The sequence below is a fragment of the Budorcas taxicolor genome, chromosome 5, assembly GCF_023091745.1.
Source record: "Budorcas taxicolor isolate Tak-1 chromosome 5, Takin1.1, whole genome shotgun sequence".
Classification (NCBI taxonomy): domain Eukaryota; kingdom Metazoa; phylum Chordata; class Mammalia; order Artiodactyla; family Bovidae; genus Budorcas; species Budorcas taxicolor.
The window spans coordinates 150,168,674-150,184,668 of record NC_068914.1 but is presented as its reverse complement, the minus strand read 5'-3'; the positions used below and the strand labels follow the sequence as shown (position 1 = coordinate 150,184,668).

The 15,995-nt window shown below is 58.8% G+C and overlaps 1 protein-coding gene across 3 annotated transcripts in view; it reads left to right on the top strand.

Annotated features, from left to right (window-relative positions):
- TSPAN9 (tetraspanin 9) overlaps window positions 1-15,995 on the top strand; it is a 187,549-nt gene that overhangs the window by 97,915 nt on the left and 73,639 nt on the right. For 2 of the 3 annotated variants that reach the window (XM_052640233.1, XM_052640234.1), the window contains one exon: window positions 14,207-14,286. In XM_052640233.1, coding sequence (XP_052496193.1) covers window positions 14,224-14,286 — 63 coding nt within the window. In that variant the 5' untranslated portion in view covers window positions 14,207-14,223. Of the gene's footprint in view, window positions 1-13,835; window positions 14,287-15,995 lie in introns of those variants that run through there. The other variant, XM_052640232.1, reaches the window with a different exon arrangement.

Sequence of the window (15,995 nt, the reverse complement as noted above, 5' to 3'; positions counted from 1 at the left end):
CAGGCTCCTAGAACTGGGGCAGGCTGGTGAGAGCTGAGCCAGGCGCGCAGCACTCCCCCCACCCCCTGCCCCCCACCCCCCTTGAAGCGGGGATCGCAGTGGATTCAGGGTCAGGGCTAGTGGAGGACATATTGAAAGGCATCTCTGGAGGGGTGCAGGGAGCCCCAGGCCTCTGTGCTGTGTGGCTGGGTCACCAAGGGCCTGTCCGAGGGCTGATGATACCGCGCGAGGGGGAGGGGCGGCCGGCAGTGACTTCATTCTGTCATTCTGCACCCCCCATCCCCCTTCTTCAGGCGCGTCTGTGAGGATGGGCTCAGCTGACAGAGTGGTTTTGGCAGCTCTGTCCTGCCGGAGGGGGAGAGTTTGGCCCGCGCGCCTCCCCCAGCTGGGGTGACTTCAGATGACGGACTGAAATGTCTCAGCCACTTCGGTGATCACGCGCAGATGTCTCTTGAGGGGACGCACCGAACCGGGCCGTGGGGGGCCTCGTTACCCCCCAGAGCCTCCAGTTCTGGAAGATTTCCTAGAGCTGGGGGGGACCCCAGTTGTTGCCTGGGTAGTGAGTCCAGTTAACCACCTTCTCAAGCGGAGGGGCTGGTCACAGAGGAGCTTATCATAGTAACTGCCTCCAGAAATTTCGATTTTGGTACCAGACATCCGAGGACTCTGACGTGGGGGCCTGGACAGCTCGCTGAGGGTGGTATGAGGCCCTTTGCCTTCCACGTGACGCTGTCTCTGACCTGACTTTGGGGAGAGTCACTTGTATGAAGTCCCTTTCAACAAGGAATGTTTTAATCTTCTGTCAATGCAAGCTGCTGCTATTGCTTTTATAGTTATAATAGAAATATTCAGAAAGAGTCTGGAAGGACGGAGGCCAGGGGAAGGGGCTGCCAGGAGAGGGGAGGAGGAGTGGACCCAATGGTCTCTGAAGACCCAGAGCTTCTGGCAATCTTCCTCCAACAAGGAAATTCAAGGAATTTCCCGCTCCTCCCCCAGTATAGGTCTGTTTCTTTAAGGTGTGGGTGGCTGGATCCATCTCGAGGTGGACGGGAGCAAGGAGCTAGGTCACAGAGCTTCCTAATTACAGCACCTTCTGGGTCTCCTTCCCTCCTCTCTGGCTCTGATGTTGCTTCAACGGAGCAATTAGAGCCGGACGATGTGGCCAGAGCCCCAGACGTGTGACCTGTCCTGCCCTGGGCTTGCCGATGTCCTGCGGTGGAGGCTGGGGGTGGGAAGAGCTCGCCCTGGGGTTTCTGTTCTGTACGCTGCTTCTCAAGGAAGGCAGCTCCTGGTTACTGGATGTCCTATGGAGGAGGGTGGGTTGGAGCAGGGCCTCCACGTTGCACAACTTCAGGGGACCTTTTTCCCAGAGAACACAGGTGTAAACATCCCCGTGGAGTGAGTTGGGTGGTGACCTCCCTCCTTGGAAGGGCCGCAGCTTGGGGCGCCCTAGTGTTGTCACTGAACTCTCTTGATTCCTTGGTTCCGTGTTTTTTTTTATTATTTTTAAATTTTCTTTGTTGTACTGTGTCTTTGCTGCTTCATGGGCTTTTTTCTAGATGTGGTGAGCGGGGGCTGGTCTTCTTTGCGGTGCTCGGGCTTCTCACTGTGACGGCTTCTCTTGCTGCGAAGCGCAGGCTCTAGGGCGCGTGGGTTTCAGTAGGTGCTGCTCCCAGACTCTAGAGCACAGGCTCAGTAGTTGTCGGGCACAGGCTTGGTTGCCTCTTGGCATGTGGGATCTTTTGGGATCAGGGCTCGAGCCCGTGTCTCCTGCATTGGCAGGCAGATTCTTTACCACTGAGCCACCAGTTGAAGCCCAGTCCTGTGGTCTTTATCGTCAGGCTTGGTGCCCCATGGGGCTGGCAGAAATGTACTTAGTAGCGTTGATACTGATACCAGCTGTCAAGACTGGGTTGTGTCTCTCGTGCTTCCATCCCATGTGGTTGAGAACACATTTAGAAGCAACCATTTGGTCAACAAGGGTTTGTTGAGTGTGGTTGTGAGCCAACACTGAGCGGCCGCTGGGGAGACCAATGTGGAGAAGGGGCTGGGGGCTCGGGGGTGAATGGTCCCCAAGTCTTCGGTCTATAATGTGGCCTGTCTTGCATCGCTGGGCCCCAGAGAGCGGGTGCAGCGGGAGCTCCAGTGTGTTGGCATTTCTGGGGGCAGGCAGGGTGGGGCTAGCACTCATTCTGATGTGGAGACTCAGGGGTCACATTCAGCAGTGGAATCTGGGTGTGCCCAGGCAGCCCTGGACTCACTTTCTCACGGCTGGTGCTTTTGAGGGTGTGGACGGGAGTTTCCAGTCCCTCCTGGAGGGATTGTGGTCGCAGAAGATGCCCAGCCCTCTCGGAGCTCCCCAGGTCAGCGCTCCTCCATGAGTTAGCAGCCCCTGCCTCCTCCCCAGGCCACCAGCCTGCCTGGGCAGTGTGCTGCAGCTGGGCCGTGGAGCTTAAAATAGCCAGTGAGCTGGCCGCTGTGCGTGTGGGGCACCCGCTGAGGCGGGATGGGGCAGCTGCCTGGATTTGGGGTATCAGTGGCTCTAACCCGTGGGTGGACAGTGCTCTTTGGGGGCGTCTCCTGATCGATCGCAAGGCTGGAGGTTCAGGTGTGGCAGGTACATACGGGGAAGCAGGGAGTTTGTCTTTCCTGAGACTTTTTAGGGAAGGCCTCGGACTGGACCGCACGGCCTCCCACTGCAGGGTCAGAGGGTGTCAGACCCGGCATCCTCTTTGGCCCTGACCCTTGGTACTGCTCAGAGTTAGCCACGTGGGGGTCCCATGCAGCCTAAATGAGAAAAGGAGATGCAGTGGTGGGGTGCCAGGTCAAGGGCACCTTGAGTCCCAGCCAGGTGGACACTGACCACTGGGCCCCTCGCTCCCCACCCACCTCCTCTTGGGTTTGGCAGACACCTCCCCTGGCCTGGCCTTACCTTTACTCACCAAATGTATACTGGATACCTGCCATGTGTAAGGGACTTCCCTTGTGGCTCAGTGGTAAAAGAATCTGCCTGCAAATGCAGGAGACACAGGAGATGCAGGTTTGGAAGATCCCCTGGAAGAGGAAATGGCAGCCCACTCCGGTATTCTTGCCTGGAGAATCCCATGGACAGAGGAGCCTTGTGGGCTGCAGTCCACGGGGTCGCAAGAGTTAGATGACTGAGCATGCGTGCACTTGGGTCTGTCATGTGTGAAGCTGCTCTTGGCCGTGGAAAAACAGCAATTCGTGAAACACAGCAAACCCCTGCCCTCGTGAAGCTTAGTTCTGGTGGGGAAGAGAGATCGTAAACCATCAGTTAATAAAGCAAACTGCGCTGAATGACGGGTTTGAGTGCTATGGAAAGAGCAGGGCCCGGTGATGCTGGGCACGCTGGGGAGGTACGGAGCTCAGCAGGCAGCCCTTGGGGAGGTGGCAGCTGTGAAGGAGGTGGGAGCTGGTCAAGGAGACACCTGGACGAGGAGTGTCCAGAGGAGGGAATAGCCAGTGTAAAGGCTCTCCCGTGAGAAGCAGCAGGAAGGACTGAGTGGAGGGAGGAGGGAGGTGGACGTGTGTGTCGACTGAGAAAACACTGTGAGATCTTTGTCTTTTACTCTGGGAGAGATGGGCGCCTTTAGAGGGTTTGGAGCAGAGCGGGGACCTGGCCTGACTTACCTTAGCAGTAATAGTGAAAGTTGCTCAGTTGCTTCCAACTCTGCGGGACCCCGTGGACTGTAGCCCGCGAGGCTCCTCTGTCCATGGGATTCTCCAGGCAAGAATACTGGGGTGGGTAGCCATTCCCTTCTCCAGGGATCTTCCCAACCCAGGGATCGAACCTGGGTCTCCTGCACTGCAGGCGGATTCTTTACCGTCTGAGCCCCTAGGGAATCCACAAGCCTGTCTTACCTGAGAGGGTCACCATAGTCCAGGAGCCAATGTCCGTGGTCTTTCTGGGTCGTTAGGCCACCTGTGGGGGACCCCAGGATCCTCCCCATGACGTGTCCACTCCTGTCCCCACCCTGACATGTGACTTCTCTTGGGAGGATGAGCAGGGTGCTAGCTTCTTCTCCTTGGCTTGGAGTTTCCCCTGGGTGGAGGGAGCTGGGCTGTTGCAGGGCTTGGCCAAAGCCGGCTGTCCCAGTGGTCAAGAGCCTGGTAGTAAATAAGCAGGAACATTGCCAGTTATTTGTCACACCACGAATAGCTTGAAACTGGCCACGGGGGAATATTTACACTATGGAAGGTGGTGAGCACCACAGATCTGGGCTTTGCCCCAGAGAGCCGGCTGTTAGACGTGGACAGCCCACCCTGGTCATCATCCTTACTCTGCTATGGCCAGGGTCTTGGTGTCGGGGCCTCGGCCTCTGTCATTGGCACCTGCCCCTGGTTCCTGCTCTGTAAGGTCAGAGCATGGGGACACGTTGACTGGGGTTGACACAGAGCGGTGCTGGGGGTGTCGGCATGTTCCCCGGGATTTCCAGAATGTGTCCCATGTCGACCGGGGTGGGGGAAGGGGGTTGGCTCTTGTTCTGGCTGGGTGGTCCTAGAGCCTGAGGGCCCCCCCGCACCTGACTTCTTTCCTCCCCCTGTGCCTGAGGGATGGCTCCATGTCTGCCTCCATACATAGGAGCAGGGTCCAGCCCTGCACCCGGGCAAACGTCTTGGCGTAAGGAGAGATCTCTGTTAGGAGTGAGGAGCCCTCTGCTCGGGGCCGTGGGCTGGCATTTCCTCCGGCAGCAGGTGGGGGAGGGGACAAGCAGGTGTGCCCTGGCGCCTGGCCTGACGGGGACATGGAAGTGCCCCTCGGGGCCGGAGCTTGGGGGTGAGTGACACGCAGTCACCCAGACGCTTCAGGCCTCGCGGAGCCCAGCCACATTCTCTGAGCTCCAGCCTGGACATCTGAGCTCCCCAGGGTTCAGGAGGTGACCAAAGCTGGCCGGTGACCCCAGAGAGGGCCTCCAGGGAGAGGACACATGGTGGTGAGCTAGCAAGATGAGCACCCACGGGAGAGGCTGAGGGCGGAGGTGGGGGGTGTCCGATGCACGGGTTGAGGTGAGTAGACATCGGGAAGAGGGGGAGGCGGGCTGGGGGGCTGCGTGCATTGTGTGAGGGTTGAACGAGTCTGGGTCTGCATCGCGTGCGGCTAGGTTACGACCGGCGTGGCCATCTGCCAGAGCAACCCTAGACACTGCTGAAAGGACTCTCCTGAGGGTTTTAGTAGCCCGAACAGCAGACTAGAGCGTGTGGTCTGTGACCGTCTTCACCTCAAGCACTCTGAGGTGAGAGAGATGCCTCCAGGTCTGGGGTGGACCAGATGCTTCTCTGAAGCCCCCTGGGCGGGTGGCACCCTGAACGGCGGCCACCTGGACTCAGGGAAGCCTGAGTGGGCACAGGGGAGGGAGCCTTACCGTACAGAGTGGCTGGTGGTCCAGAGACCACGTGGCTTCAGGCCTCGAGACCTCTGAGTCTTCAGACAGCCCAGTTCTTCCCGACAGGAATGCCCTAGTGGGGCTTCCCCACCACTGTCCACCCCAACCCTGTGCCTCTTGTTCCCTTCGGCCGGGAGTGGGGTGTGTGTGTGTGTGTGCAGGCTCCCGTCCCTTGTGGCTTCAGAGCAGGCGGGGGCCCGGCCTCTGTCGCTTCTCCGTCTTCTCGAGAGCATCTCTGTGCCGTCTGCTCTTCCTGCACTGGTTCTGTGTTCAGTGCAGGGGGAGGGGGGGCGGCAGCTCCTGAATTGGGGGAGGGTCCCAGCTGCGTGAGCCCCCCCTGCCCAGGCCGGCCCCTGGGTCAGAGAGCGCACCGTCCCGGCCGGCCAGTCAATGCCCTCCACGAAGCGGTTTAGGAATATTTGGATTTGCTGGGTCAGGAAATTCCACTGGTGCATGGCGGTAGCCTTGGGGCTTCACCACACTGCCCGGTGCCTGCAGCTGGTCATATCTCACCTCTGGGAGCCGCCTGCCCTCCGTGATAAGCGCTCATTACTGGTGCTCCTGGCTCTGGGCATCTGGGAGGGGCTGGTGTGGTAAGTGCCCGCGTGCGCAGCAGGCCCTCCTTGGGGAGACCTGACTGGGATGCTTGGTTGGACTTGGGGCACTTGTTTGGGACTTGCCTGGAGAAAAGGGCCTGAGAGCCCAGGCTGGGCAGCTCCCTGGTGGGCCCCCAGCCTGCGCCCCCACCCTGTAAGCCTGCTCAGAGAGGAGGCATGGCAGCGCTCACCATGCCCCTCCCCCACCTGCCCTAAGGCAGGGCCCATCCTTCTGTCATCTTGCTCCAGGCCCCCAGGAGGCCCGCCCTTTCCCTGCGTGTGTTCAGCGGTGATTTCATGGCTCCTGAGTGCTGGGCCCTGGCTCTGGGGTACAAAGACGATGGACGAGCCTCACACTCGAGGGCTCCAGGTCTGGGGCCAGATGGCACTGAGCAGGCAGCTCGGTGCAGGGCGGGGGATGGACCCAGGTGCCTTGGTGCTCTGAGCATGGGCCCCAGCCCCGCTGTGGACATGGGCAGGTGGGGTGGGAGGTGGTGGCGGGGGAGGGAGGTGCCAAGAGTGGGGCCGGGGAAGACCGAGGAGGTTTGTCCTGGGGGAGTTTAGCTAAGTGGATTCAGGGGATGGAGGGGGAGTGGGCAGGGGTGGGTGCACTGGCATCCAGAGTTGTTTCTGCTCCACCCCGCTGCTCTTTGCAGTTCACGTCCGTGAAGCCTCATTTCTGCTGGCACGTCCTGATAGTCTTCTCCCTCTGGCTTCGCCAGCCTTTGCCCACCAAGATGCTTTTCCTCTTGCCCTACCCTGTCCTGAATGAGAAGCAGGTTGGGTCCCATGTCACTGGGTTGGGGAGGTTTCAGCGCTGTTAAGAGCCTTAGAGAAGCAACCAGTGCAGGCTTCCTGCCCTGCAGTTGAGGAACCAGAGGTCCGCAGGTAACTGGCATCCTGAAGCTGTGCTCCTCAGGTGGGGACCCAGGAAGCCCTTCCCGGTGATGGTGGTCACCCATCCCCACGCACCCCTGCTTTGAGCGCCTCCTTGTTCATCATCACTCAGTGGTCCCGCTGCTGGTCAGGCATTGTCCTGGATACAGCCCCTGCTGCCCTGGGGCTTCTGGTCGGGTCGGAGACCCGGACAGCAGACTGTCACCGTCACCCAGATGAACATGTGCTTCCAAGCGGACAAAAGTGCTGCAAGGGAGGGAAGGGGGGCTCTGAGGATTCAGGCTTTAATTCAGATGGCAGGGGCGGGGAGGAGGCAGAGAAGCGGAAGGGACTGTTGTGAAGAACTCACCAGAGCTCAGGGACATGTCCTCAGGTGGTGGGTTGAGGAAGAGCATTCCAGGCGGAGGGAGCAGCCACGGCAAAGTCTCTGAGGAGGGTGGGCTCCGAGGGTTCGCTGGCAGGAGCACAGTGGGCTGGAGCGAGGGGCGGGGCCAGGCCTGCCAGACCTCTGAGGTCGCTTTAGGATTGTGGATTGTGGTAGAAAAGTAGAATAGCGCACGCGTGCACACACACACACACACACACACACACACACACACACACGACCGCAATATCAGCGAAACAGAAGACACTAAGGGCCATAAGAGGGCAGGGTGAATGAGAAGATGGGATGACCGCTCCCTGGAGAAGGGGTGGGAAGGAGAATCCTCCCCGAGCTGTGAGGGAGCTGGCCCAGGGTGGTGCCCGTGGAGCCAGCGAGAAGAAGGTGGCTCATCGGATGGACTTTTGTTTGATTGGAGGTGGGGCGCTCCGGCGTAAGCACTAGGATGGGTGTTTAGGCCATTTATTGAGAAGTGCTGCCAGAGGCGCCGGGCAGGGGCAGGGTCGATGTCAGTCCCATGGGGCTCGAGAGACTGGAGCTGCCCTCGTGACAGCCACTTGGGGGATGCCAAGCACAGGGTCTAGGTACACATGCTCGGGGCTCAGAAGACAGGCGAGGCCCAGGTAAATCCTTAGGAGGATCCACCAGCACCTGCTCTTAGAATCTGAGCCAAATAACACTTTATATTGATTATGTATTGTCTCATATCTTTGTTCAGTTACCTCTTGATCAGTTGGGGACTGGGACCGTAGCTACTATAAGAATTGTGCTCGTTGATCCAAATGACAGTGCCTCATTGACCTTTTGTTCCTTTTTTCCCCAACCCTTTACCATCACCATGGTCCTTCGTGAATCCTAGCCAAGTCTGGTGACTCTTGACCCTGGAGCTATTTAATTTCTACAGCAAATAGGAGGCCTCTTCCCCCTCCCTCTCTGCCTCTGCCCCACCCTGGACCCTCCTCACCTCCCCCTGCTGGGTGAACCTTCCTGTGAACATCCTGGGGTGTGGCCCCTGCCAGGGGCCTCTCCATCTCCCTCGACCTCTTTCTTTTGAACATTGGTGGAGGTAACTTTGGTTTATAACATGTAAGTTTCACCTGTACCGCATGGTATTTTGACTTCTGTGTGCTCTGCGGCTGCTCAGCACCAAGAGTGTGGTTCCCATGCGTCACCACGCCGCTGACCCCCTCCCACACCCCCATAGCCTTGTTCTGGTCTCTGTGTCTGTGGCTTGTTTTGTACTGTTTATTTGTTTGAGATCCCACATATGAGTGAGATCACATGGTATTTGTCTTTCTCCCTTTGACTTGTCTCACTTAACCCGTGAGGTCCTTCTGTGTTGGCATTAATGGCAGGGTCTGTTTCATGGCTGAGTTGTGCTCCATTGTATACACATCTTTTTTTTTTTTTTTTAAAAAAAAACTTTTAATTTTAAATTGGGGTATAGCCGATTGACAATGTTGTGATAGTTTCAGGTGAACAGCGAAGGGACTCAGCCATACACACCCATGTGTCCATTCTCCCCCAAACTCCCCTCCCATCCAGGCTGCCACATAGCATTGAATGGAGTTCCCTGTGTTATACAATAAGTCTTTGTTGGTTATCCATTTTAAATTTAGCCGTGTGTACATGTCCACCCCCAACTCCCTAACCATCTCTTCCCCTCATCCTTTGCCGGCAACTGGAAATTTGTTCTTCAAGTCTGTGAATCTTTTCCTGTTTTGTAAGTTCATTTGTATCGTGACTTTTTAGATTCCACGTACCCCACATCTTTTTTATCTGTTCATCTATCCATCCTTCTTTCCTTCTGACACCATCTATCCATAAACAGTTTGCTTAGCAATATATTGCTGAAGACGATCTCAATTCTGGAGTTTAAAAAATTGAGGTGAGGGGATTAAGTCCCCCTTCTCCTCCGAGGGCAGCCCTCTGGATAGCAAGTGCTTCCCGCCTCACCTAAATTCCGGTGGGGCCGCCTTATCTGAACCTCAGAGGTCCAGGATGCCTCACGAGCCACACACGTTGTCAGATACGGAGACCTCAGTGTAGGACCAGAGGGAGTCTATGTGCCCCGTCAGCTCTGATGTGTGCAGGTGGGCGAGAGCCCAGAGGCCCAAGAAGTGCAAGGAGAGGCCAAGAACTTGGTGTTCGCTCTGAAGCCCTCACCTCCCCAGCTGCTGTGAAGCAGAGATTTCACGTGTTCGCGTTTCTTCATTCCTCTGGGAATTCTGTACCTGCCTCACTTTTTGCCGTTGTTCAATAATAATAACAATAAAGGCAGCCCTGCCTTGCTCGCATGCTCCGAGACCCGCAAGGGCAGTCTTTCAGCTCTCCTGAGCCCGGCGAGTCGATGAGGGCCTGGAGGGGGGGATGCTGTCTGCCATCACTGTCTCTCTCCGCTGTTCCCTCTGTGCCTGAAGTCCAAGAAGCAGAGTCAGCACAGCACCTGACCTCGCCTTTCCACCCTGCTGCCAGGCCTGGTTCCTAGGGCCCTGAGTCTACGCCATGCCCCGCTGCTTGAGAAGCCCCAAGATGAAGCCCAGACTCCCCGTGTGTCATGTGAGGCCTCACAGGTAGCTCACTGTGACGCACCCCCAGGCCCCGTCTCCTCGCTGCCCCCGGAAGGCCCCCTAACCATGCCCTCCCTGGTCCCTGCCTCGCCTGTCCTGGCTGGCCCTTCTCTAGGGGGGGGCCATGCTCCAGCTTTGTGCCGAGCTCACTCTGCACGCTGTGGTTCGTGCACGCTCTGTCCCTCTGCTGTGTGTGGGCTTCTCCAGGGATGGTCTGGAGTGGGGTGGAAGCCTTGTCTGTTCACTGCATCTCAAACTCCTTAGGGCCTACAGCCACGTCCTCATGTTTGTCTCGCCCAGTGTCCCTGGACGTCCTGCCCGCTATGAGCCGTCTATTATGGATGCGTGGTCTTTTCGTGGTAGATGGAGGACAAAGCCGCTAGCTGAAACTGCCTTCCTGTGGCTCCTCTCCGGCTTTTCCAGAGCTGCTTCTTTTCAGGGACTTGCTTCCTGTCTTGCAGACTGCCTACTCCCCGCACCCCTTCCTCTTCTAGCCCTCCACAAGATCATGCAGGGCTGATCTAACAGGTTTCTCCAGCTGGTATGATCTCTCCTGCATCAAAGAAGTGATGTGGTGAGAATGAAGTGCAGCTGAGAGCCCTCCGGAGCTAGTCCAGGCTGAAGCGGACAAGAGGCGTTAGTCAGTCCAGTCGGGTGGCCGGGGGGCCCATCAGAATTAACTGGACATCTGCCCCCCACGTGTACACAGCACCCACAGGACTGGTGTGCCCAACCAGGGGACGGCAGCTAGGGGCTCCCCTTTGCTGACCGTCGGTCCAGCAGCACTGCCCTGACCAGCCCCCTTCCCTTTGCCCCTTACTCAGCTCCTTCTGCTAATGACCTTTCACTAGGCTCCATGTTATGCTTTTATTATTTTTTTAAATTTATTTATTTGGCTGCACTGGGTCTTAGTTGTGGCATGGAACTCTTATTAATAGTTGCAGCATGTGGGATCTAATTCCCAGGCCAAGGATCGAACCTGGGGCCTCTGCATTGGGAACTCAGACTCTTAGCCACAGGATCACCAGGGAAGTCCCATCCCTGTTATGCTTTCAGATTCTGTCTGTTAGACTGGCAGATTCCTAAGGGCAGAACTGGGTTTAGAGCTCAAGGGAGTAAAGAGCATGGGCTTTGAAAGCATCGTTTCCTTAACTGTAAAATGAGGTGATAACCATCTCGATCCCGCGGGCTTGTCTGAGGATTCCGTGGGTGATTGTGGCTGACGCTTGGTGCCTGGGATACACTGGGGACTTGTATATCGGCGTTGCGGTTTTTCTTCTGATCATGACTAAGTTGCGTGCCCTCGTGGAACCTCACTGAGGCTTTGTGGGTCAGCCAACGACTGGGACTTCAGTGCCCTTTTGACGAGCAAGGCCAGGAGGGAGCAGAGCAGAGCTCTGGTTACACTGGACAACCCCTCCTCCTCTCCTACCTGCCTGTGGTCCTGCCCCTGGCCCCCCTGCTCCCCCCAGGGCGTCAGTTGCTGAGGAAGTAGTTACTGGCAGGAATCTATGTATAATCAGAAATGAGTGTGGAACAGTCCAGGACAGTGTGAGTTGGGGAAAAGAGCAAGTTGAAAGGAAATTAGAAGGCAGAGAGGGCCAGTCTGGGAGCCCTGACTTACTCCAAGTGCCCATCCCGAGACTAGCGATGACAGCCCCTGGACAGCACTCAGCGTCGTCAGATGGTTCTCACACTGGCCCACTCCTCTAGGGGGTGGTCTCTGTGAACCCCAGTTTAAAGAGGAGGAGATGGCACCTCAGAAAGGTGAACTACCTCACCCTGATCACACACTAAAATCTCAGCTCAGAGTGAAGAACAGGTTTCTCCAGCTGGTATGATCTCTCCTGCATCAAAGAAGTGATGCGGTGCGAATGAAGTGCAGCTGAGAGCCCTCCGGAGCTAGTCCAGGCTGAAGCGGACAAGAGGCGTTAGTCAGTCCAGTCGGGTGGCCGGGGGGCCCATCAGAGTTAGCCAGACGTCTTCCCCCACCGTGTGCACAGCACCCATGGGACCGCAGTGCCCAACCAGGGGATGGCAAGTTGCCATGGCTGTGACGCACACTGGGTTCCATTTCTGGGTTGCCATGTGAGTGGGGAAGGGGCTTGGAATAGTAGCACCCCTGCTGGTCCGTTTAAAGAAGCTGAGGTGCCCTCAGGATAAGTGGCTGCACCCCGGAATGCTGCCCTGCCCCCAGTTCTGAGATGCAGACTCAGCAGCCTACGGCCCTGCGGAACATCTGATGAGGGTCTGGTCGGAATGAATGTCCCCCTCGGCCATAGCCGCATGGTAGCTCTTGTTCCTGCCCGCCGTCTTGGTGAATGGGGTCTTTCTGCCTTCCTGGCTGGATCTTGTGTACCTGAAGGGCAGGAGCCGCACACCTCATACATTTTCCCCTGGGCGCTCAGCACAGAGCAGGTGTGGAGTAAATGTCTGATGGGATCCGGGGAAGACATGGCACACTCACACCGGAGCCAGCTACCCTACGCAGCGCCTCCCGGCGGCCAGGCGCGGTGTTGGGCGTGGGATACAGGGCCGGGGTGCTCTGGGGCTCTCTCACCCTCTGGCTGGTGGCGAAAAGAGAGATGCCCTCCCCCGCCCAACCCCGTCTTCTGGTTCTCTCTATTTGCCAACTGGGCAGTGCAGACCTCCGCGCGAGCCCGGGGCGCAGCTGGTGTTTCGCGGTAGGATGCAGGGCTCCTGGATGCTCCCAAGTCCTCGGCCAGAGCATTCTTGGTGCTGCGCCCTGGGCATCCGGTAGCCCCCGCGCACCCCGGTGTCACCCTGGGCGAGGAAGGATTCGGAGGGGCAAGGCAGGACCCTACCTGGGCCGTCTACTTTTCTCAGCCGGATGGGGGTCTTGCCTGGAGCGTGGGCAGGGGAGGGTGGGTAGGTGCGGGGAGCTCGCGCAGCTGCAGGAGCCTCCGGAGCCGCGGGTCCGCGCGCGCGTGCGCGGAAGGGGGCGGGGCGGGCGGCGCGGGTCGCCGGCGCCTTTCCCACACCTCCCGCCTCCCCTGCGGTCCCCGTCTCCCCGCGTGCCCCAGCCAGACCCACGTGTGCAGACGCACCAGCCTCTGTGTGTGTGCAGCCCGCAGACCGTGTGCCCAGCTCGGAAAGGCCCCGTGGACACATGCAGCGGCGGACAGCTCGACTGTGGCCGCGCTTCTGTCCCCTCTAGTCCTCCCCAGCCCTTTCCTCTGGTTTCCTTGGATCGTGGTCCCTCCAGCCGTTGCCCTCCCCTCCCACCCGCTTTTCTCCTGTGGAAGAGGCCAGCGCCTTGCAATGAAGGTTCTGGTTCACCGCGGCTCCGGAGCCCTTGACATTTATCTGGGCTCGCGGCGCACTGGTATAGGCACCCGGCAGAACGCTAATCCCATTAAAGCCGTGGTGTCATCGGGGAGGGGGGCTGCCCCCCTGCAGGCCTGGCGCTCATTGGCCGAATGCAAACCAGGGGGCGGGGCCGAGGGCCGGGGAGGGGGCTCCGGAGATTTCAGAGTCGGGAGTCGGGAGTCCGGCCGGGATTTCGCAGGGGGAGCCCAGCGGTGGTTGCAGCTGCGGCGGATCCCTCGTCACTAGCCGCCGCGCGCGCGCCCGGCAGCCCAGGGCCCCGGGGCAGCTCCGCAAAGTCGCGGAGCGAGAGGAGGCGGGCTCTCGCAGAGTGGCCGGGCCGGCCTGAGACTGAGAGAGGTGTGCCCCGGAGCCCGAGCCCGGCGCCCCGGTGCTTCGCGTGGAGCGGCGGTGCAGCGCCTGGGAGGCGAGCTGACGTTTGGGATCGAGAAATACAATCGCAGCCTCTTCAGAGGCGCTAAGTTACGCCGGCAAGCCGGCGCCCGGGGAGCGCGCGTGCAGCCAAGCCGCGCCGCAGAGCCCTCCCGGGCCGGCCGGTGGGAAGCTGGGCCCTCACCCCCCCACCCTCACCCCCACAACCCCCACCCCGGCTCCAGCGCGGAGTCCGGCCGGCGGCGCGCCCGGGGGCTGAGCCGGGGCGTGCGAGGCTCCTCCGACCCGCTCGCAGCCCAGCGCCCTTCTCGGGCGCCCCTTCCGTGCCACTCCGGGAGCGATGCCCCCCGCCCCCTGCGCCCGCCGGCAGCGACACGAGCATGGAGAAGTCGAGTAGCGAGGATTCTTCGATCCACCGGAGTCCATCTTTGGACAGCAAGGACTCGGACTTTGCCAAGCCGTCCACCTCGGGCCGCCCGTTCGGCCGCGGCTTCACGGCCGGCGCCTTCTACGGCACCGCGGGCTCCCGCGGCCAGAGCCACGCCGAGGCCGGCGTGAAGACCGACAAGTACAATGCGCCCAAAGGCAGCAAGTACGTGGTGTTTTATCTGGACCTGTCCTTTGTTTTCCTCCTAGAATTTAAGAAGTGCAACATGGCCAGGGGCTGCCTGTGCTGCCTCAAGTACGCGATGTTCCTCTTCAATCTGATATTCTGGGTAAGTCCTTCCGAATGTCTCACCTGCCGTGGCCTCTCCTCTTTGCTTAAGCACATACCCTCTACCCGCTCCGAGCAGCATGGCCCTGCCCTCTGCACAGTGGTAAGTGGGTCTTAAAACACAGTTCCCTCCCTCTCTCATACATCTTTCTCTCTCCTTGGTGGCTGAATGGAGACTGCAACTCTTCCAGGAGAGACTTGTTCTACTCCTAGGAGGCTGCTGAAGTTTGCCGCCACCTCCTCCACACCACCCCCGTCCCCAAGAAACCCGTGCCTCCAACTGGGCCCTGTGCAGATATAGGTGTGGGGGTCGGCGTTTTTAACAGCTGTGACCTTGAGTTGAATTCAGGCAGAAGTGCACATGGTTTTCCGAGTTTCTTCTTGTATTCCTCTTGCATGTTGGAGAACACAGTCTGCTGCGTTCTATGGGCGTGAGGTGGGCTAGCGGTGGCTGTCACGCCCCTCCCCCTCCTTCCAGTGAATCCCGGGAAAAGCTGGGGGGCCCCCTGACCCAGGCCAAGGGGGCCTCTGAGTGGCCTGCAGCTCTGCCCAACCCTCACCCCCAGGAGCTGGGGCTTGCGGGGAGAAGGAGGATGTGGGAGGGGTGCTGCCATCGGGTGGCAGCAGCTGCTTTTGAGGGATTGCAGTGGACTGCAAGTGGGCCAACCATGTGCTCTGGCTGGAACCCGGAGACTGGAAGGGACAAAGGGCGTGCCCCATCCTTGGTGAGAGATGATGTTCCAGGGGAGGTGTCAGTGGGTGGGGCTGCTCGGAATTATTCTCCGTCTGCGGTTCTCCTCCCTTCCCTGTGTGCATGAGAAATATCTATCCTAGTCTGGCGAATCTGAAAACTTCTTACATTCATATCTGGTTCTTTCTTCAGCTCAACTTCTGCCTTCGCCTTTCTCCTCCAGAGCCCAGATGTATGTAGTCAGCACAGATGTTTGGCTCTGCCCCAGGGCTGTCCTTCTGCCTCCTGGAGGCTGTCAGCTGCCCACGGTCCAGGAGGAGTCCCCGGGGGAGGGTGGGGCAGGGGAGTCATTCAGTGCAGTGGGCTGGGCGCAGTGTGCTTTGGTGTTCAAGAGTTTGTGTGAACTGACCCACTTGAACTGAAAAACTTTTGTGGGTGTGTAGGGTTGGGCAGGGTGAGTTTTCCCATAGATGGGGTGGGCTCAGGCTAGGGCAGGAAGAAGCCTGGCCTCCGGCCTTGGTTCTGCATTAGCTCTTCGTGTGACCTTGGGCAAATCATTTTATCCCCAAGGACTGGTTTCCTTTGCAGTCCAGTGGGAGTGGGGAGTTGTGATGGTCTCCCTCACAGCCTCACCTCCTTAGTTACGGGACGTCCCGCCTGCTTGCCTTCACTCTGGGGAGGGAGCCCCCGTCTCTTCTCTTCCCAGAAACTTGGTCTGAGATGGTCTGAGTAGGATTTCCCCAGACACCTCCATGGCCTGGGGTCCTCTGGCCACGGCTGTAAGGTGTTACCTGCCCCGTGGTGAGGGGAGACTGGGGAAGATCCATGGGAATGTCAGGAATGGTTCTGGGGCCGCCTTTGGGCAGCTGCTGCTGGTCCTCTGGCTCGTCTGCCAGCATCTGTGTCAGTCAAGCACCCATGTGTATTTCTCTGGTGCCTGCGGATTTGCACAAATGCGGCCCGCTCACTTCCCTCTCTGCCCTTGTTCATGGTCTCGACCTCCCTTTCTACCTTTCTGC